The sequence below is a fragment of the Hippopotamus amphibius genome, chromosome 2, assembly GCF_030028045.1.
Source record: "Hippopotamus amphibius kiboko isolate mHipAmp2 chromosome 2, mHipAmp2.hap2, whole genome shotgun sequence".
Taxonomy (NCBI): domain Eukaryota; kingdom Metazoa; phylum Chordata; class Mammalia; order Artiodactyla; family Hippopotamidae; genus Hippopotamus; species Hippopotamus amphibius.
The window spans coordinates 27,969,119-27,992,142 of NC_080187.1; the positions used below are offsets into that span (position 1 = coordinate 27,969,119).

The window sequence follows — 23,024 nt, forward strand, 5'->3', positions numbered from 1 at the left end:
TTGAATATGATTTGAATATTTCTATGCCATCCAAAAATGCCTGATAACATACTAATTCTTTGCAGGCTCATGGTCTTGGTAGAAGAAATCATGTCAGTCACAGAGTTTTAAAATTATAACTGAACTTTTAAACTACAGAATAAAGCAAGAAAATCTAACACTATTTAGTACCTTTTCTTCTTCTTCTTCTTCTTCTTCTTCATAATATTTTTGCCAATAAGATACCAAATTTAACGTCATCAATCTTCATTCAAATAGGCTAGTACCATATGAGATTTTAGGTTGTTTCTTCTTAATTAGCTGGTTGCAATCAAATGCCCACGGACCATTCTCATTAGAGCTGAGCATTTTCACATAAGGGTAATTAGCTTTAATTTAAATTAAAATTAAAAATATATGTACATATACATTAAAATATAACAAACATAAGTAAAATAGTAAGAGACACTCAACTAGAAAACTGAAAAGTACCCATTAGAAAGGAGACATAAAGGTGAAATTTTTAAATTGAAATTATAGTTAAGAATATATGAAATGCTAAGAATAATCTCTCCTACAGTTAAAACAAGTGTGTTTTAAGAAGAGAGAAAAAAATAAGTTCCTCAAAACTTACAAAGCAAAACATGGGCCTAGTAACATTAAAAATTATACCCCCGATTTTCTTTTGAGAAAATGGTATTAACAAGGGCAAGAAACAACACTTAAGATTAAGACTAATAATATTCTGTTCTCAATGAAAAATACTACTAGAAAAAACTTAAATAAAATTTCAGGTATTTCCATTTAATGTGGGCAAAAAATACAATGTTTATTTCTGAAATATAAGCTAATAATTTATTTTCATTCATAATATAAAGTGATTTAGGTAAAGTTTATTCTTCCCAGTACTCAAAATTAAACAGGAATTGTTTTCCATACAGGAATTATAATAGTAATGTGAAATAAAAGTTGAATTTTGCTAGCCTGAAGCTCAAATAGATTCAAATAAAAAATATGTATGAAAAATCTATATTAAACAATAAAATTTTAATTTTTGTTATTTTGCAATGACAGTAGGTTTACTTTTTCTAACATTTAAAAAAATCTAGCCTTCTTTTATCAATATAAAACTATTTTAAGAATCACAACAGAATCTTTTATATATAACTTAGAAAAACAATTCCACATGATACACTTATAACACTCAGGAAATTACAATCCAGAAAGGGACAGTCTCCCTGAAACAAAAAGTTCTTTCTTTTTGTCATCTCCAATTCTTATATATAATCTTTATTTTACATCATTTACATAGAAATATTTATCACAATCTAATAGGTAGATAAGAAGAAAATTTTTTGTCTTCTACAGCTCATCAAGTAAATTTACTCAGTCTTCTTAGTATGTTTCTTTTTAATTTTATCTGAAGCGTCAACTACAGGTTTTGAGGTTGATGAACCAGTACCATTGAAAGATGATTTTGTTTCACTTCTCTTTTCAAATGATACAAACTGCCGCTGCCAGCCAAACAGCATCCGACTCAATGTATCCTCAAAACAGGCAAAAGGCATAACAGCAGTCTCTGTAATCATCATGGTTACCTGGAAAAAAAAGTTCAATTTTGAATTTAAATACAAATGTTTTCTGTTTCCTAAAACTGAGAGGGGAAAGTGAAAAAGAAGCAAAGATTCAAAACGCATTTTTTCAATTGAGGTGTAATTGACATAAAACATACTAATTTCAGGTGTACAGTATAAAGATTCAGTATCTGTATATATTGTGAAATCATCACCACTATAAGTCTAGTTAATATACATCACCATACACAGCACACAAACATGTTTTATGTGATGAGAATTTTTAAGATCTACTCTCTTAGTAACTTTCAAATATGCAATACAGCATTACAATAGTTACCATGCTATACGTTACATACTGATGACTTATTTGTTTATAACTGGAAGTTTGTACCTTTTGACTCCTTTTAACCCATTTCACCAAGCCTTATCACTCCCTTCCCACCCCACCCCCACTTCTGGTAACCACTAATCTGTTCTCTGTATCTAGGAGCTTGGGTTTTTTTAAATTTTAGATTCCACATATAAATGAGATCATACTGTATTTGTCTCATTTTTTTTCCCCGGGCATAATGCCCTGTCATGATGTTAGCTGTGGACTTGTCATATGTAGCCTCTATTACGTTGAGGTGCATTCTCTCTATATCCACTTTGTTGAGAGTTTTTATTGTAAGCGAATGCTGAATTGTCAAATGCTTTTCCTGCATCTATTGAGATAATTATATGATTTTTATCCTTCATTTTGTTAATGTTATGTATCACACTGACTGATTTGCAGATGATGAACCATCCTTGCATCCCTGGAATCAATCCCACTTGATCACAGTGTATAACCCTTTTACCGTATTGTTGAATTTGGTTTGCTAATATTTTGTCGGGGAGGTTTACAACTATGCTCATCAGGGATGTTGCCCTGTAATTTTCTTTTCTTGTGGCATCCTTGTTTGGTTTTGATTTCAGGGTAACGCTGGCCTTGTAAAATCAGTTTGGAAGCATTCTGTCATCTTTTATTTTTGGAAGAGTTTGAGAAGGACTGGTATTAATTCTTGTAACGTTTAGTAGAATTCACCAGCAAAACTCTCTAGTCCTGGACTTTTATTTGTTGGGAGGTTTCTGATTACTGATACAATCTCCTTACTAGTAACTGGTCTATTCAGATTTTCTATTTCTTTGTGATTCAGCCTTGGTAGGTTGTATGTTTCTAGAAATATGTCCATTTCTTCTAGGTTGTCCACACTGTTGGCATGTAAGTGTTCACAGAAGTCCTTCACAATCCCCTGTATTTTCGTGGTATCAGTTGTAACATCTCCTCTTTCATTTCTGATTTTATCCACTTGAGTTCTCTCTTTTTCTTTCTTGGTGAGTCTAACTAAAGGTTTCTTAATTTTGTTTATCTTTTCAAAGAACCAACTCTTAGTTTGATCTTTTCTATTGTCCTTTTAGTCTGTATTTCATTTATTTCTGCTCTATGTTATTTCCTTCCTTCCATTAACTTTGGGCTTCATTTGTTCTTCTTTTTCTAGTTCCTTGAGGTATAAAGTTAGGTTGTTTGAGATTTTTCTCATTTCTTGAGGGAGGCATTTATTGCTATGAACTTCCTTCTTAAAACTGCCTTTGCTATATCCCATAAGATTGTTATGTTGTATTTCCATTTTTGTCTCAAGGTATTTTTTGATTTCTCTGTTGATTTCTTCATTGACCCACTGGTTGTTCTATAACATGACATTTAATTCCCACGTTTGTAATTTTTCCAGTTTTCTTCTTAGTAAATGATTTCTAGTTTCATACTATTCTAATTGAAAAAGATTCTTGATATGATTTTCATCTATGAAATTTATTAAGACTTGTTTTATGAACTAAAATATGATGAATCCTGGAGAATATTCCATGTGTGCTTGAGAAAAATAAGTATTCTGTTGTTTTTGGATGGAATATCCTGTCTATATGTTTAGTTAAATCTATCTAGTCTAATATGTCCTTTGGGGCAATGTTTCCTTCTTGATTTTCTGTCTAGTGATCTATCCATTGTAGTAAGTGAAGGGACTTTAATAAGTTCACTATTATTGTTTTGCTATTTCTCTTTTTTTGTCTTTTTTTATTGGAGTATAGTTGCTTTACAATATTGTGTTAGTTTATACTGTATTTTTTTATTTATTATTTATTTTTTATTTATTTATTTTTGGCTGCATTGGGTCTTCCTTGCTGCACATGGACTTTCTCTAGTTGTGGCGAGTGGGGGCTACTCTTCATTGCGGTGCAAGGGCTTCTCATCGCAGTAGCTTCACTTGTTGCAGAGAATGGGCTCTAGGCGCGTGGGCTTCAGTAGTCGTGGCACACAGGCTGAAATGTTGTGACCTGCAGGTTCTAGAGCGCAGGCTCAGTAGTTGTGGCACATGGGCTTAGCTGCTCCGCAGCATGTGGGATCTTCCCAGCCCAAGGATGGAAACCGTGTCCCCCTGCATTGGCAGGCAGATACTTTACTGCACCACCAGGGAAGTCCCAGCTTATACTGTAGAGCAAAGTGAATCAGCTATACATATACATATATCCCCTCTTTTTTGGATTTCCTTCTCATTTACGTCACCACAGAACACTGAGTAGAGCTCCCTGTGCTATACAGTAGGTTCTCATTAACTATCTATTCCTCTCTTTAGGTCTGTTAATATCTGCTTTATATATCTATGTTGGTACATAAATATTTACAAATGTTATACATCCTCTTATTAGACTGACCCCTCTATCATTATATAAAATGATATCATACTAGCTTTGTAAGCCCTTCTCTCTAATTAGTCTTTGTTTTAAAGTCTATTTTGTCTGATATAAGTATAGCTACCCCAACTTTCTTTGGGCTTCTATTTGCATGGAATGTATTTTTCCATCCCTTCACTTTATATCTGCAGTGAGTCTCTTGCAGGCAGCATATAGATGAGCCTTGATTTTTTTTATCCATTCAGCCACTTAGAAGTAGAGAATTTAGTCAATTTACATTTAAAGTAATTAATAAGTATGTACTTATTATCACTTTGTTAATTGTTTTCTGGCTGTTTTGTAGTTCCTCTCTGGTTCTTTCTTCTCCCCTTGCTCTCCTCCATTGTAGCTTGACTGACTTTCTTTAGTGGCTTGCTTAGATTGCTTTCCCATCATCTTCTTGTATATATACTACAGGTTTTTGCTTTATAGTTTACCATGAGGCTTTCATGTAACAACTTATGTTAATAACTCCATTTTAAGTTGATAATAACAAGTATAAATGCATTTTAAAGCTCTATATTTTTATGCTCCCCCTCAATGTTTTTTGTTTTTGATGCTACATTTTACATCTTTTTATCTTGTGGGTATCCCTTAATTATTGCAGTTATTTTAATTACTTTTATCTTCTAACATTCATACTAGCTTTATAAGTGATTAATCCAGTACCTGTACTGTATATTAACCCTTACCAGTGAGATTTATATTTTCATATGTTTTCTTGTTACTAATGAGCATCCTTTCCTTTCAGCCTAAAGATGTCCCTTTAACATTTCCTGTAAGGCCAATTTAGCTTTTGCTTGCCTAGAAAAATTCTCTCTCTCTCCTCTAATTATGAATGTAACTCTGCCAGGGAGGGTCATCTAGATTGTACGCTTTTTTCCTTCAGTACTTTGAATGTATCATGCCACTCACTTCTGGCCTACAAAAAGTTTCTACTGGGAAAGTCTGCTCATAGTCTTATGGGGTTCCTTTATATATAACACATTGTTTTTCTCTTGCTGCTTTTAAAAATCTCTCTGTCTTAAACTTTTGACATTTTTAACTATAATGTGTCTTGGTGGGGTTTCTTTGGGGTCCCCTTATGTGGAACTCTCTGGGCTTCCTGCATCTGCATGTCTGTCTTCTTCCCCCAGATTAGGGAAGTTTTCAGCCATTACCTCCTCAAATAATTTTTCTGCCGCTTTCTATTTCTCTCTCTTATTTCCTTCTGGGAGCCATTATGTGAATGCTAATTCTCCTGATGTTATCCGGTAAGTTCCTTAAGCTATCTTCACTTTTTTTGTTTCTTTTTCCTTTCTGCAGCTCTGACTGGGTGAGTTCCACTGCCTGGTCTTCAAGTTCACTGATCCTTTTGGCTTCAGATACTCTGCTGTTGAACCCCTCTGGTAAATTTTTTAGCTCAGTTATTATGTTCTTCAGCTCTGTGACTTCTAACTAGCACTTTTTTGGGGCCATGTATGAACCTTTATTTATTTATTTATTTTCCTTTAGGAACCTTTATTGAGATACAAGTGACATACAATAAACTGCATATATTTAAAGTGTACATCTCCTTTTTCATTTCTAATTCTGTTGATTTGCATCTTCTCCCTTTTTTTCTTGATGAGTCTGGCTAATGGTTTATCAATTTTGTTAATCTTCTCAAAGAACCAGCTTTTAGTTTTATTTATTTTTCTTATGGTTTCTTTCCTTTCTTTTTCATTTATTTCTGCTCTGATCTTTATGATTTCTTTCCTTCTGCTCACTTTGGGGTTTCTTTGTTCTTCTTTCTCTAGTTGTTTGAGGTGTAAGGTTAGGTTGTTTATTCGATCATTTTCTTGTTTCTTAAGGTAGGCCTGTATTGCTATAAACTTCCCTCTTAGAACTGCTTTTGCTGCGTCCCATAGGTTTTGGGTTGTTGTGTTTTCATTGTCATTTGTTTCTAGATATTTTTTGATTTCCTCTTTGATTTCTGTAGTGATTCCTTGGTTGTTTAGGAGTGAATTGTTTAGCCTCCATGTGTTTGTATTTTTTGCAGTTTTTTTCCTGTAATTGATATCTAGTCTCATGGCATTGTGGTCTGAGAAGATGCTTGATATGATTTCAATTTTCTTGAATTTGCCGAGGTTTGATTTGTGACCCAAAATGTGATCTATCCTGGAAAATGTTTCGTGTGCACTTGAGAAGAAAGTGTAGTCTGTCGTTTTTGGATGGAATGTCCTATAAATATCAATTAAGTCGAGATGGTCTAATGTGTCATTTAAAGCTTGTGTGTCTTTGTTTATTTTCTGTTTGGATGATCTGTCCATTGATGTAAGTGGGGTGTTCAAGTCTCCCACTATTATTGTGTTCCTGTCGATGTCCCCTTTTATAGCTGTTAGCATTTGCCTTATGTGTTGAGGTGCTCCTATATTGGGGGCACAGATATTTACCATTGTGATATGTTCTTCTTGAATGGATCCCTTGATCATTATGTAGTGCCCTTCCTTGTCTCTTGTAATAGTCTTTACTTTAAAGTCTAATTTGTCTGATATGAGTATTGCTACTCCAGCTTTCTTTTGACTTCCACTTGCATGGAATATCTTTTTCCATCCCTTTACTTTCAAGTCTATATGTATCCCTTGGTCTGAAGTGGGTTTCTTATAGGCAGCATATAGAAGGGTCTTGTTTTTGTATCCATTCAGCCAGTCTGTGTCTTTTGGTTGGAGCATTTAATCCATTTACATTTAAAGTGATTATTGACATGTGTGTTCTGATTACCATTTTCCTAATTGTTTTGGGTTTGTATTTGTAGGTGTTTTCCTTTTCTTGTGTTTCCTACTTAGAGAAGTTCCTTTAGCACTTGTAGTAAGGCTGGTTTGGTGGTGCTGAATTCTCTTAACTTTTGCTTGTCTGGAAAGCTCTTGATTTCTCCCTCAAATCTGAATGAGATTCTTGCTGGGTAGAGTATTCTTGGCTGTAGGTTTCTCTCTTTCAGGACTTTCAGTACATCCTGCCATTCCCTTCTGGCCTGCAGAGTTTCTGTAGAAAGGTCAGCTGTTATCCTGATGGGTTTTCCCTTATATGTTGTTTGTTGCTTTTCTCTTTCTGCTTTTAATATTTTTTCTTTGTGTTTAATTGTCATTAGTTTGATTAATATGTGTCTTGGTGTATTTCTCCTTGGGTTTATTCTGTATGGGACTCTCTGTGCTTCTTGGACTTGGTGAATTATTTCCTTTCCCGTGTTGGGGAAGTTTTCCACTACAACCTCTTCAAATATTTTCTCAGACCCTTTCTTGTTTTCTTCTTCTTCTGGGGTGCCTATAATTCGAATGTTGGTATGCTTCATGTTATCACTGAGGTCTCTGAGACTGTCTTCTAATCTTTTTATTCTTTTTTCTTTTTCCTGCTCTGTGGCGTTTATTTCCCCCATTCTATCTTCCAACTCACTTATTCGTTCTTCTGCCTCAGTCATTCTGCTGGTTATAGCATCTAGAGTATTTTTAATTTCAGTTATTTTGTTATCCATTGCTGTTTGTTTTTCTGAGTTCTTATGAACTGTTTCTTGTACTTTCTCTATTTTGTTATCGAGATTTTGTATCATTTTTACTATCATTACTCTGAATTCTTTTTCAGGCATTTTTCCTATTTCCTCCTCATTTATTTGGTCTTGTGGGTTTTTTTCCTGCTCCTTTGCCTGCATGGTGTTTCTTTGTTTCCTCATGGTTGTCCAAACTTTTGGGGTTGCTTGTCCTGGCGATAGAATTGTTTACAGAAGACTGTCCAAGCCTCAGACTAATGTCCAAGTATTGGATTAAATGAATATTAAGTCCTGGAAGGCCTTCCTAGTACAAGAGTAGGTAATCTGCAGGCGCCGGACTTCCAAACAGACAGCAAAAGCCAGGAAGTAGGCACAAGATAAGGATGGAGAGCCGGCAGCTGGAGTCAGGGCCAGGCAACTATAGTTCTTCTCCTGGTATCAGATGGGTCTGATGGTATCAGATGGGAGAAGTAACAACGGACACCTCAGAAATACAAAACATCATGAGAGACTACTACAAGCAACTATATGCCAATCAATTGGATAACCTGGAAGAAATGGATACATTCTTAGAAAAATACAATCTTCCAAGACTGAACCAGGAAGAAATAGAAACCATGAACACACCAATCACAAGTACGGAAATTGAGGCAGTGATTAAAAATCTCCCAACACACAAAAGCCCAGGACCAGATGGGTTCACAGGCGAATTCTATCAAACATTTCGAGAAGAGTTAACACCTATCCTTCTCAAACTCTTCCAAAATATTGCAGAAGGCGGAGCACTCTCAAACTCATTCTATGAGGCTACCATCACCCTGATACCAAAACCAGGCAAAGATGTCACAAAAAAAGAAAACTACAGACCAATATCACTGATGAATATAGATGCAAAAATCCTCAACAAAATACTAGCTAACAGACTCCAACAGCACATTAAAAAAATCATACACCACGATCAAGTGGGGTTTATCCCTGGGATGCAAGGATTCTTCAATATACACAAATCAATCAACGTGATACATCATATCAACAAATTGAAGGATAAAAACCATATGATCATTTCAATAGATGCAGAAAAAGCTTTTGACAAAGTTCAACATCCATTTATGATAAAAGCTCTCCAGAAAATGGGCATAGGAGGAAATTACCTCAACATAATAAAAGCCATATATGAAAAACCAAAAGCCAACATCGTTCTCAATGGGGAAAAACTGGAAGAATTCCCTCTAAGAACAGGAACAAGACAAGGGTGTCCACTCTCACCACTATTATTCAACATAGTTTTGGAAGTTTTAGCCACAGCAATCAGAGAAGAAAAAGAAATAAAAGGAATCCAAATTGGAAAAGAAGAAGTAAAATTGTCACTCTTTGCAGATGACATGATATTATATATAGAAAACCCTAAAGACTCTACCAGAAAACTGCTAGCACTAATTGAAGAGTTTAGTAAAGTAGCAGGATACAAAATTAATGCACAGAAATCTCTTGCATTCCTATACACTAACAACGGAAGAGCAGAAAGAGAAATTAAGGGAACTCTCCCATTCACCATTGCAACCAAAAGAATAAAATACCTAGGAATAAACCTGCCTAAGGAGGCAAAAGATCTATATGCAGAAAACTTTAAGACATTGATGAAAGAAATCAAAGACGACACAAACAGATGGAGGGACATACCATGTTCCTGGATTGGAAGAATCAACATAGTGAAAATGACTGTATTACCCAAAGCAATTTACAGATTCAATGCAATCCCGATCAAATTACCAATGGCATTTTTCACAGAACTAGAGCAAGAAATCTTACGATCTGTATGGAAACGCAAAAGACCCCGAATAGCCAAAGCAATCTTGAGAATAAAAAATGGAGTTGGTGGAATCAGGCTTCCTGACTTCAAACTATACTACAAGGCCATAGTGATCAAGACAGTATGGTACTGGCACAAAAATAAAAAGAAAGATCAATGGAATAGAATAGAGAACTCAGAAGTAAGCCCAAACACATATGGGCACCTTATCTTTGACAAAGGAGGCAAGAATATACAATGGAAAAAAGACAGACTCTTCCATAAGTGGTGCTGGGAAAATTGGACAGCTACATGTAAAAGAATGAAATTAGAACACTTCCTAACACCATACACAAAAATAAACTCCAAATGGATTAAAGACCTACATGTAAGGCCAGACACTATCAAACTCCTAGAGGAAAACATAGGCAGAACACTCTTTGACATACATCAAAGCAACATCCTTTTTGACCCACCTCCTAGAATCATGGAAATAAAATCAAGAATAAACAAATGGGACCTCATGAAACTTAAAAGCTTTTGCACAGCAAAAGAAACCATAAACAAGACTAAAAGGCAACCCTCAGAATAGGAAAAAATAATTGCCTATGAAACAATGGACAAAGGATTAATCTCCAAAATATACAAGCAGCTCGTGAAGCTTCATACCAAAAAAGCAAATAACCCAATCCACAAATGGGCAGAAGACCTAAATAGACATTTCTCCAAAGAAGACATACAGATGGCCAACAAACACATGAAAAGATGCTCAACATCACTCATCATCAGAGAAATGCAAGTCAAAGCCACAATGAGGGATCACCTCACACTAATCAGAATGGCCATCATCACAAAATCTGGAAACCACAAATGTTGGAGAGGGTATGGAGAAAAGGGAACTCTCCTGCACTGTTGGTGGGACTGTAAGTTGGTACAGCCACTATGGAAAACAATTTGGAGGTTCCTTAAAAAACTACAAATAGAACTACCATATGATCCAGTAATCCCACTCCTGGGCATATACCCAAAGAAAACCATCATCCCAAAAGAAACGTGTACCATAATGTTTATTGCAGCACTATTTACAATAGCCAGGACATGGACGCAACCGAAATGCCCATCAACGAATGAATGGATACAGAAGATGTGGCATATATATACAATGGAATATTACTCAGCTATAAAAAGGGATGAGATGGAGCTATATGTAATGAGGTGGATAGAACTACAATCTGTCATACAGAGTGAAGTAAGTCAGAAAGAGAAGGACAAATATTGTATGCTAACTCACATATACGGAATCTAAAAATGGTACTGATGAACTCAGTGACAAGAACAAGGATGTAGATACAGAGAATGGACTGGAGAACTCGAGGTATGGGAGGGGGCGGGGGGTGAAGGGGAAACTGAGACGAAGCGAGAGAGTAGCACAGACATATATATACTACCTACTGTAAAATAGTCAGTGGGAAGTTATTGTATAACAAAGGGAGTCCAACTCGAGGATAGAATATGTCTTAGAGGACTGGGGCGGGGAGGGTGGGGGGGACTTGAGGGGGGGGGAGTCAAGGAAGGGAGGGAATATGGGGATATGTGTATAAAAGCAGATGATTGAACCTGGTGTACCCCCCCAAAAAAAATTAAAAAAAATAAAAATAAAACCTTCAATAGAAAAAAAAAAAAAAAACAGATGATTGAAACTGGTGTACCCCCAAAAAATAAAAAATAAAAAAATTTTAAAAAAATTTAAAAAAAAATAATAAAATAAAATAGTAAAAAATAAAATAAAATAAAGTGTACAATTTGATTTCTTTTTTCTTATTAGTAATCTAACTAGTACTCTCTTATATTTCCTTCTTTGTTGAACTTCTCACTGTGTTCAATACTGCATTCTTAATCTTCAGCAGAAGCAAATTATGTTAGGTTCTGGAAAAAATCTGTTCTCTATAAGTTTATACTTAATTAATGGAAAAGAAGATAACTCATTAACAGTAATACAAGATACCATATTTTTGAGTGCCAAATGAGCAACATAAGCAAAAAAATACATTTAGTATTGAAAGGAAATAAGAAGATAAAATATCATTTACCATCGACACCAAATGACCAAGAATAGCTATTATTACTAAGCACTTAACATGTGCCAGAACTGTGATAAGTGTTTTATATTACCTTATTCTCTTTAAATGTAATTCAAAAACTAATACTCTGTTATTACTCTCATCATAGAGATATGGAATTGAGGTTCTGACAGGTTAAGTAATTTGCTCAAAGTCACAGAGCTAATAAGTAGTAAGGCAGTTTGGAACACTCAGATTTTGAGTTCATTCACTAAATACACAGTAGTCTATCATTACCTAAAGTCACAGACTTTCCGTAAATTGTAGAATACTGCCAGTAGGAGGGACTGTGGTAAGTCTCTGGCCATCCAATTTTTTCCATATGTATTTATACATATAAGCAACCGAGACACTGAGAGGTAGAATGGAGAGTGCTACCAATCTTTTTTCTGGCAAAATGTATAGTGTTCAGAGATGCTTAGATTTGCTCAAGAAATTATACTGGTGCCAAAATGAATCTGGGAGAACTTTATGGACTAGAATGGTTGCAAAAAACCCATGAATTTCCAAGAGTCAATTTCTCCAGCAGATCTCAGATAATGAATCAAACTAGATATTTCTGGAATTAAATTTTCACAAGAGGTCCCTACATAATCAGCTTTCTTGAGGACAATGGAATCAAGAGTAAATCTTATTATCTGCAATATAGTCTAAGTAGTGAGGAGTTGGAGACAAAGTAGGTATCCATCAAAAGAGGAATGGATAAATGAAATGTATACTGTGTAATTGTTAAAAGTAATAAATCGTAAGGTTATATGGAAAATTTCTTAAAATATACTCAGGTGAAAATGAGACAAAGAACAAAAGCTATAATGTACTATCATTTATATAAATTTTAAAATGCATGCACACACAGCATTGTGAATGTACTACACACCACTGAACTGTATACTTTTAAATAGTTGATTTTGTTATGCCAGTTTGACCTAAATAAAAATAAACAAAAAATAAACTTTTTTTTAATGCATGTACAAAAACTACAGGCCAGTCATGACTAAATAGCTTATATAAGACGCAGTATCTCAACAAAATCAATATAAAAGACACAAATACATAAAACAACTGTTAAAAGGCACGGGAGAACAACCCTGGTGGGTTATGATTCCTAAAGGAAAAGAAGCTGAACTAAGTGAATTCCACATTTTCTGGCTTTTTCTTTTAAGCATATCTGTCCATTCAAAGCATAGGGAAATGAAATGCAGAAGTCCCTAACAGGCTACAGAGACAGAGGCTAGAGTCTGAGAAGGCCAAAGCATCTAGGACTTGAGGGCAATAGCAGATCAAAGTGGAAGGAACCACATTAAGTACACCCCCAAATCCATGTGTAATCTGTCCTGGAGGAGTTTACCAATGCTAAACTGTGCAGACATAAAAATAAACTTCAAAAACCTAGCAGAGGACTACAGCTGGAAGGCCAAAGAGTTGACCAGCCCGCTGCTTGATGCTCAGAAGACAGGATGGAATTCAAAGCCAGGCAAGGTGGACCTACCCAGGGATACAACTCAGGTTTAAATTGAGACCCCAAAAGGGTCGCGTTCTAGAATGGCAAATCTGAAATAAAATACCACTAACAAAGCCTAAAATCAACAGGATTAAAATAATCTGCTTGTGTGTTACACCTGGCTGCTGAAAAGGATGTTGAATGTAATCCCTGCCCTCAAAGACCTAACAGACTAGTCAGAGACAGCCATGTAAATCAGTAATTACAAAACAGTAAAGAGTAAGTGCAGTAATGGAGGATTGCCCAGAAACATTAAGTAAGGGATATGGATTTAGAAATCATTACCATACAAGTAAAAGGTAAAGGCATGAATATGAATGTAACCACCTGGAGAGAATACAGAGTGAGAAGAGTCCAAATATAATGTTAACCTCCAAGTTCATGCCATTTCTGGTTAAGATCTAAGAAGAATTTCTTTACATTAAATTATTCTTTAGAATAAATAGTTACAATGAGATGTATTAGCATAATTATCCTGGTCATAGCTTGACTTCACGGACTGCCAACAAAAAACAAGAGTTCAGATCAAACAATGGCCCACTATCAGGAAAACAGCAATGTCTTTTTACAAAATCCAAAAGAGAGGAGTGTCAGGATCTAAAGTACTTCCTGAGAACGTGAACTACAGTAAATATTTTTCAAAGTCGAGTTTTAATACAATCTCCACTCCCAGTACACACATCACTCAACTGAGGAGTACTACTGGCATCAGAAATTACTGCTGAAATTAGACATAAGAGGTTCATAGATGGATTTCTGTGAATTCAGCCTCTTCTTAGGGCTTGATTCAGCAAGCTGACACAAATATAATAGTGACAAATGGAACGAACCCTTATTCTCCTATAAGTAAAATATAAAACTGTCTCCTTATTTAGCAAGCTATTAAAAGAAAAAGCATAATACCTAAATTAAATAGCATTTGACTTCACAGTTTCTTGCTTAAAAAGGGAAAGAAACCAAAGAATGTAGAAGCCCTAAAGATAATCTGATATTTAAACATATCCTAAAATATAAATTAATTCCAGTAAAGAAATTGTTTAAGCTCTGCCACATTCTTTACATAATTTCTCATGTTATATCATTTCAAAATATGCCCAGAAAAATGTGACCTAAAATATAAGTTCCTCTAAGGCACAAATAGTACTCATGTAGTTTTATATCCTCTATAGTGCATAGCAATGAGAGTACAATCAATAAACATAACTTCTACCTCACATGAATAATTCAGACTATTACAATATGTCCTTATAAGCAAAATTTGCATAATTAATCCTTCTCTCCACCCAGAACATACTTCTTCCTGTTTCTATCTGCCCAAATCCAAACAATCCTTTGCAGTGCAACTGCAAAGTGCCTACTCCATTAAACCTTCCCCAATGCCCTCCAATGAAAATCACCTTGCCCTATAATAAACTTCTGGTACACGGCATATTCCACCAGGTTTTCTGGTCACTCTATGCTTTCTTCACTGAGTGATATCATTCACTCAGACATTAACCATTATTAACCTGAATGACTGTCAAATAAATCTTCAGATCCTCATTTTTATAAATTTCTTCAATAAGCTAGTTAAATAAATCGTTCATCTGGTAGTACAGCCTTAGATAAATAAGTATGAGAGAATTAAATACAGAGAGAGCTATGAAAGAGCATTTTGGTCATTATCAGTCAGTCAACAAATATATATTAAATATCTACTACATGCACCAGACACAACGCTAGGGATACGGTGATGAATAAAACAAGCTTAGCCCCTATCCTCACAAAGTTTAAACATACAATGCCTCATATTTCTTTCTAGACAGTAACATCTTGAAGACAGAGTCTGTGTCTTATTCAAAGTTTACATGTCCATTTGTATTCCCCAAAGGGCCAAATACCATTGTCGCTCATTCATGTATTCAAGAATATACCATACTACCTGAATATACCTCTCAACAGCATTCAGCATAACTGGCCAGGCCATCCTTCTTAATTTCATCTCCTGGTTTTTAGCAGCTTCTTTCCAGTTTCTCATTCTGGATTTTCCTTCTCTAATTATTAGAAAATCTCATGACTCTGTCCTCTCTCCTGTCTCACTCTATGCTTTTGGCCCTATGTAATATAACTGCATTCCTAAATTAATTTATAAACTGAATACAACCTCAATAAAAATAACAACAAATTTTATTATGGAGTTAGACAAACTGCCATCAAAGTTCACATCAATATGCAAAAAAAGCTGGGAAAAAACTGAAAATAAACGAACATGCCACAATATCCAGAAAAGACTGAAAAAATGCCCAATTCTCTCTGTAAACAGAATATGCAGCCAGACTTTAATTTTTGCCAATCTGACAAATGAGAAATGATATCTGAATGTAATTTTCATTAATATATTCCCAAAGGAGTGAGTTTCACGTTTTCATATGTTTAAGGGACGTCTTCATATCTTTTCTATGTGAATTGTCTGTTGATAAATTTCTTTTAATTTTTCTATTAGGTTTTTAATCCTTTATCCCTTAATTTTTTTAACTGTTCAAGAATGTTTATGAACTGCTGTTCAAGAACCCCTCTAGGGTTCTACTAGAGATATTTTTTAAGGCTAAAATCTTGTTATGAAATATTTTTTAGTGATACAAAGTATTTGGAATAGAGGGTTTTTTTAATTTATTTTTTATTCAAGTATAGTTGATTTACAATGTCATGTTAGCCTCAGGTGTACAGCACAGTGATTCAGTTTATATATATATATATATATAAATATATATATTGATTATTTTTCATATTCTTTTCTCTTACAAGTATTACAAAATACTGGGTATAGTTCCCTGTGCTATACAGTAAGTCCTTGATGGTTATCTATTTTATATATAGTAGTGTACACATGTTAAACTTAAAAGTTTTTGCACAGCAAAGAAAACCATAAACAAAACAAAAAGACAACCTACGAACAGAGAGAAAATATTTGCAAACAATGCACTGACAAGGGATTCATCTCCAAAATATTCAAACAGCTCATACAGCTCAATATCAGAAAAACAAACAACCCAATCAAAAAATAGGCATAAGATCTAAATAGACATTTCTCCAAAGACGACATACAGATGGCCAACGGGCACATGAAAAAACGTTCCACAACGCTAATTATCAGAGAAATGCAAATCAAAACTACAATGAGGTATCATCTCACACCACTCATAATGGCTAGCATCAAAAAGTCCACCAAATAATAAATGCTGGAGAGGGTGTGGAGAAAAAGGAACTGTCCTACACTGTTGGTGCAAATGTAAATTGGTACAGCTACTATGGAGAGCAGTATGGAGGTTCATTAAAAACTAAAAACAGGGAGGAGAAAAAGATGGCGGCGAAGTAGAGAGACGTGGAGTGCATCCCTCTCCACAGATGCATTGGGAATGCACGGAAGGACGCAGTCATTCCCACAGAGAACCAGCTGAACACCAGCAGACAGCCTCGGACACCGGAAAGGGCTGCGGAGAACCTGACATAGCCGGTAGGGAGGCATCTACGAGGGCTCAAAGAGGGTGAAGCGGCGGAGCTGTGGCAGACGGGAGGGAGTGAGAAACATACGGAGGGTCCGCAGCGCAGCTCAGCGTTCCCGGACCGAGACATCGATCCGCGGCTGAACGGAGGGTCCAGGAGCGGGAGCGTGGGAACCGGAGAGCTGGTTCAGGGGGAGAAACATTGTTGCCGGTAGGGTGACGGACCGAGAGGACAGGAGGGAGGAGGTCCGCGGAGAGGAGTGCCGATCCCTGAGAGCTGCCCGGCCATGATGGCGGCTGGAGGCTGCAGGCTCCCGGGCGGGGGGGAGGAGCCGCGCGCATAGCCTCTCTCTCTCTTTCTGCGCCTCTGCAACAGGCAGCGGAGAGATGCCCTGCGGGGCCACATAAGGCGCTCAGGGATAACAAGCACCCTCAGGCGCTCGGGCGGGGCTAGATTAAAACTCCTTGCAACGCCAGCAGCAGGGAGGCTGCCGAGAGAAAAAAAAAAAAAAAAACCAGCATCAAAAAGAAAAAACCCCGAGAGAGGCCCAACTCTAAGACTTTCTGTGTACGCCTGAGCCACCAGCGCCCTCTGCAACAGGCACCTCCAAGCCTGACTGAAGCAACAGTGCGCCACTGCTCACTCCCTCCCAGGAGAAGGAGCCACTATTGCACCCTCTCCCTCCCCACACACCGAGGCTTACAGACGAACAATAAAGGAACCTCTGCTGGTCACAGAATAACGCAAAAAAAAAAAAAAACCCAAGGCAAGGAAAAGGACACTTACAGCTGAGACGCTAAGGAAACAGAAATAGTAGTATCAATACCTATTGAACTGGTCCATTCGGGGATCAGTTCTGGATTTTTTTTTTTTTTTTTGATTTATTAAATACGATCTTAGCCCTAAGGGATCTACAAGTTTTACAACATAATTTTATAAGGATATTTTTTACTCTTTTTTTTTTTTTTTTTTTTTTGCCTTTTAAAATACTTCTATATCTAGCTAAGTTTTTGGTAGTACGGACAAAATATCTCTCATACTTTCCTTTCATCCCTTTCTTTTATACACTTCTATTCCTTTCTTTTTCTTTGCATATTTCCAACCACATTACGCTCCTCTGTTCCCCTTTCTTCCAGCCATTTTAAGTGTATTTTATCTTAACATACTTATAAGCAACACTATCGGTCTGCTCAGACTCCTTGCTCTATTCTCCAGATGATGCACTGCCTTGGTATTAATATTAGGCTTTTGTCTTTATCTTAGTTCTTAGTACAGTTGTCTAATTACATTCTGAGAATCTCCATTCTCTCTGGTGGTACTCCAGCTCATTTCTATATTTGATCCTAGCTTACAAAATCTCCCTGGATTGATGTTTGTATGTGTAGGGTGTTATTTGTTGTTTGTTTGCTTTTGCTTTTGTCTCTGATTTGTTCTGTTTCAGTTGTCAATTTCTGCTGGGTTTCTCTCTGAATATCTGATAGCACACTGGGGTTCTGTCAGGTCTTTCTAGAGCCTTATGTCCTAACGGATTCAATAATTGTGTGTCTTATACATGTATGTGCTTCCTAGACTGAATATTCGTCTAATCCAATACTTGGACATTAGTCTGAGGCTTGGACAGTCTTCTATAAACACCTCTATCACCAGGACAAGCAACCCCAAAAGCTTGGACAACCATGAGGAAACAAAGAAACACCATGCAGGCAAAGGAGCAGGAAAAAAACCCACAAGACCAAATAAATGAGGAGGAAATAGGAAAAATGCCTGAAAAAGAATTTAGAGTAATGATAGTAAAAATGATACAAAATCTCGATAACAAATTAGAGAAAGTACAAGAAACAGTTCATAAGAACTCAGAAAAACAAACAGCAATGGATAACAAAATAACTGAAATTAAAAATACTCTAGATGCTCTAACCAGCAGAATGACTGAGGCAGAAGAACGAATAAGTGAGTTGGAAGATAGAATGGAAGAAATAAACGCCACAGAGCAGGAAAAAGATAAAAAAATAAAAAGACTAGAAGACAGCCTCAGAGACCTCAGTGATAACCTTAAACGTACCAACATTCGAATTATAGGCATCCCAGAAGAAGAAGAAAACAAGAAAGGGTCTGTGAAAATATTTGAAGAGGTTCTAGTGGAAAACTTCCCCAACATGGGAAAGGAAATAATGAACCAAGTCCAAGAAGCACAGAGAGTCCCATACAGAATAAACCGAAGGAGAAATACACCAAGACACATATTAATCAAACTAATGACAATTCAACACAAAGAAAAAATATTAAAAGCAGCAAGAGAAAAGCAACAAACAACATATAAGGGAAAACCCATCAGGATAACAGCTGACCTTTCTACAGAAACTCTGCAGGCCAGAAGGGAATGGCAGGATATACTGAAAGTCCTGAAAGAGAGAAACCTACAGCCAAGAATACTTTACCCAGCAAGAATCTCATTCAGATTTGAGGGAGAAATCAAAAGCTTTCCAGACAAGCAAAAGTTAAGAGAATTCAGCACCACCAAACCAGCCTTACAACAAGTGCTAAAGGAACTTCTCTAAGTAGGAAACACAAGAAAAGGAAAACACCTACAAATACAAACCCAAAACAATTAAGAAAATGGTAATTGGAACACACATGTCAATAATCACTTTAAATGTAAATGGATTAAATGCTCCAACCAAAAGACACAGACTGGCTGAATGGATACAAAAACAAGACCCTTCTATATGCTGCCTACAAGAAACCCACTTCAGACCAAGGGATACATATAGACTGAAAGTGAAGGGATGGAAAAAGATATTCCATGCAAATGGAAGTCAAAAGAAAGCTGGAGTAGCAATACTCATATCAGACAAATTAGACTTGAAAGTAAAGACTATTAAAAGAGACAAGGAAGGGCACTACATAATGATCAAGGGATCCATCCAAGAAGAACATATCACAATGGTAAATATCTATGCCCCCAATATAGGAGCACCTCAGTACATAAGGCAAATGCTAACAGCTATAAAAGGGGACATTGACAGGAACACAATTATAGTGGGAGACTTGAACACCCCACTTACATCAATGGACAGATCATCCAAACAGAAAATAAATAAAGACACACAAGCTTTAAATGACACATTAGACCATCTCGACTTAATTGATATTTATAGGACATTCCATCCAAAAACGACAGACTACACTTTCTTCTCAAGTGCACACGGAACATTTTCCAGGATAGATCACATCTTGGGTCACAAATCAAACCTCAGCAAATTCAAGAAAATTGAAATCATATCAAGCATCTTCTCAGACCACAACGCCATGAGACTAGATATCAATTACAGGAAAAAAACTGCAAAAAATACAAACACATGGAGGCTAAACAATTCACTATTAAACAACCAAGGAATCACTACAGAAATCAAAGAGGAAATCAAAAAGTATCTAGAAACAAATGACAACGAAAACACAACAACCCAAAACCTATGGGACGCAGCAAAAGCAGTTCTAAGAGGGAAGTTTATAGCAATACAGTCCTACCTTAAGAAACAAGAAAATGATCGAATAAACAACCTAACCTTACACCTAAAACAACTAGAGAAAGAAGAACAAAGAAACCCCAAAATGAGCAGAAGGAAAGAAATCGTAAAGATCAGAGCAGAAATAAATGAAAAAGAAAGGAAAGAAACCATAAGAAAAATAAATAAAACTAAAAGCTGGTTCTTTGAGAAGATTAACAAAATTGATAAACCATTAGCCAGACTCATCAAGAAAAAAAGAGAGAAGATGCAAATCAACAGAATTAGAAATGAAAAAGGAGAAGTCACAACGGACACCTCAGAAATACAAAACATCATGAGAGACTACTACAAGCAACTATATGCCAATCAATTGGATAACCTGGAAGAAATGGATACATTCTTAGAAAAATACAATCTTCCAAGACTGAACCAGGAAGAAATAGAAACCATGAACAGACCAATCACAAGTACAGAAATTGAGGCAGTGATTAAAAATCTCCCAACACACAAAAGCCCAGGACCAGATGGATTCACAGGCGAATTCTATCAAACATTTCGAGCAGAGTTAACACCTATCCTTCTCAAACTCTTCCAAAATATTGCAGAAGGCGGAGCACTCCCAAACTCATTCTATGAGGCTACCATCACCCTGATACCAAAACCAGGCAAAGATGTCACAAAAAAAGAAAACTACAGACCAATATCACTGATGAATATAGATGCAAAAATCCTCAACAAAATACTAGCTAACAGACTGCAACAGCACATTAAAAAAATCATACACCACGATCAAGTGGGGTTTATCCCTGGGATGCAAGGATTCTTCAATATACGCAAATCAATCAACGTGATACATCATATCAACAAATTGAAGGATAAAAACCATATGATCATTTCAATAGATGCAGAAAAAGCTTTTGACAAAGTTCAACATCCATTTATGATAAAAGCTCTCCAGAAAATGGGCATAGAAGGAAATTACCTCAACATCATAAAAGCCATATATGACAAACCAAAAGCCAACATTGTTCTCAATGGAGAAAAACTGGAAGAATTCCCTCTAAGAACAGGAACAAGACAAGGGTGTCCACTCTCACCACTGTTATTCAACATAGTTTTGGAAGTGTTAGCCACAGCAATCAGAGAAGAAAAAGAAATTAAAGGAATCCAAATTGGAAAAGAAGAAGTAAAATTATCACTCTTTGCAGATGACATGATACTATATATAGAAAACCCTAAAGACTCTACCAGAAAACTGCTAGCACTCATTGATGAGTTTAGTAAAGTAGCAGGATACAAAATTAATGCACAGAAATCTCTTGCATTCCTATACACTAACAACGGAAGAGCAGAAAGAGAAATTAAGGAAACTCTCCCATTCACCATTGCAACAAAAAGAATCAAATACCTAGGAATAAACCTGCCTAAGGAGGCAAAAGATCTGTATGCAGAAAACTTTAAGACATTGATGAAAGAAATCAAAGATGACATAAACAGATGGAGGGATATACCATGTTCCTGGATTGGAAGAATCAACATCGTGAAAATGACTGTACTACCCAAAGCAATTTACAGATTCAATGCAATCCCGATCAGATTACCAATGGCATTTTTCACAGAACTAGAGCAAGAAATCTTACGATCTGTATGGAAACGCAAAAGACCCCGAATAGCCAAAGCAATCTTGAGAAGGAAAAATGGAGTTGGTGGAATCAGGCTTCCTGACTTCAAACTATACTACAAGGCCATAGTGATCAAGACAGTATGGTACTGGCACAAAAATAGAAAGGAAGATCAATGGAACAGAATAGAGAACTCAGAAGTAAGCCCAAACACATATGGGCACCTTATCTTTGACAAAGGAGGAACGAGTATACAATGGAAAAAAGACAGCCTCTTCAATAAGTGGTGCTGGGAAAATTGGACAGCAACATGTAAAAGAATGAAATTAGAACACTTCCTAACACCATACACAAAAATAAACTCCAAATGGATTCAAGACCTACATGTAAGGCCAGACACTATCAAACTCCTAGAGGAAAACATAGGCAGAACACTCTTTGACATACATCAAAGCAACATCCTTTTTGACCCACCTCCTAGAATCATGGAAATAAAATCAAGAATAAACAAATGGGACCTCATGAAACTTAAAAGCTTTTGCACAGCAAAAGAAACCATAAACAAGACTAAAAGGCAACCCTCAGAATGGGAAAAAATAATTGCCTATGAAACAACGGACAAAGGATTAACCTCCAAAATATACAAGCAGCTCATGCAGCTTCATACCAAAAAAGCAAATAACCCAATCCACAAATGGGCAGAAGACCTAAATAGACATTTCTCCAAAGAAGACATATAGATGGCCAACAAACACATGAAAAGATGCTCAACATCACTCATCATCAGAGAAATGCAAGTCAAAGCCACAATGAGGTATCACCTCACGCCAATCAGAATGGCCATCATCACAAAGTCTGGAAACAACAAATGTTGGAGAGGGTGTGGAGAAAAGGGAACTCTTCTGCACTGTTGGTGGGACTGTAAGTTGGTACAGCCACTATGGAAAACAATTTGGAGGTTCCTTAAAAAACTACAAATAGAACTACCATATGATCCAGTAATCCCACTCCTGGGCATATACCCAAAGAAAACCATAATCCCAAAAGAAACTTGTACCATAATGTTTATTGCAGCACTATTTACAATAGCCAGGACATGGAAGCAACCTAAATGCCCATCAACAAATGAATGGATACAGAAGATGTGGCATATATATACAATGGAATATTACTCAGCTATAAAAAGGGATGAGA

At 36.2% G+C, this 23,024-nt stretch overlaps 1 protein-coding gene across 2 annotated transcripts in view; it reads right to left on the reverse strand.

Moving 5' to 3' along the window:
- Positions 1-815: 815 nt before the first annotated feature.
- Positions 816-23,024, reverse strand: part of TMEM38B (transmembrane protein 38B) — a 65,920-nt gene continuing 43,711 nt past the window's right edge. For both annotated transcript variants that reach the window (XM_057723043.1, XM_057723041.1), the window contains exon 6: positions 816-1,577. In XM_057723043.1, the coding sequence (XP_057579026.1) occupies positions 1,362-1,577 (216 nt within the window). In that variant the 3' untranslated portion in view covers positions 816-1,361. The remainder of the gene's footprint in view (positions 1,578-23,024) is intronic.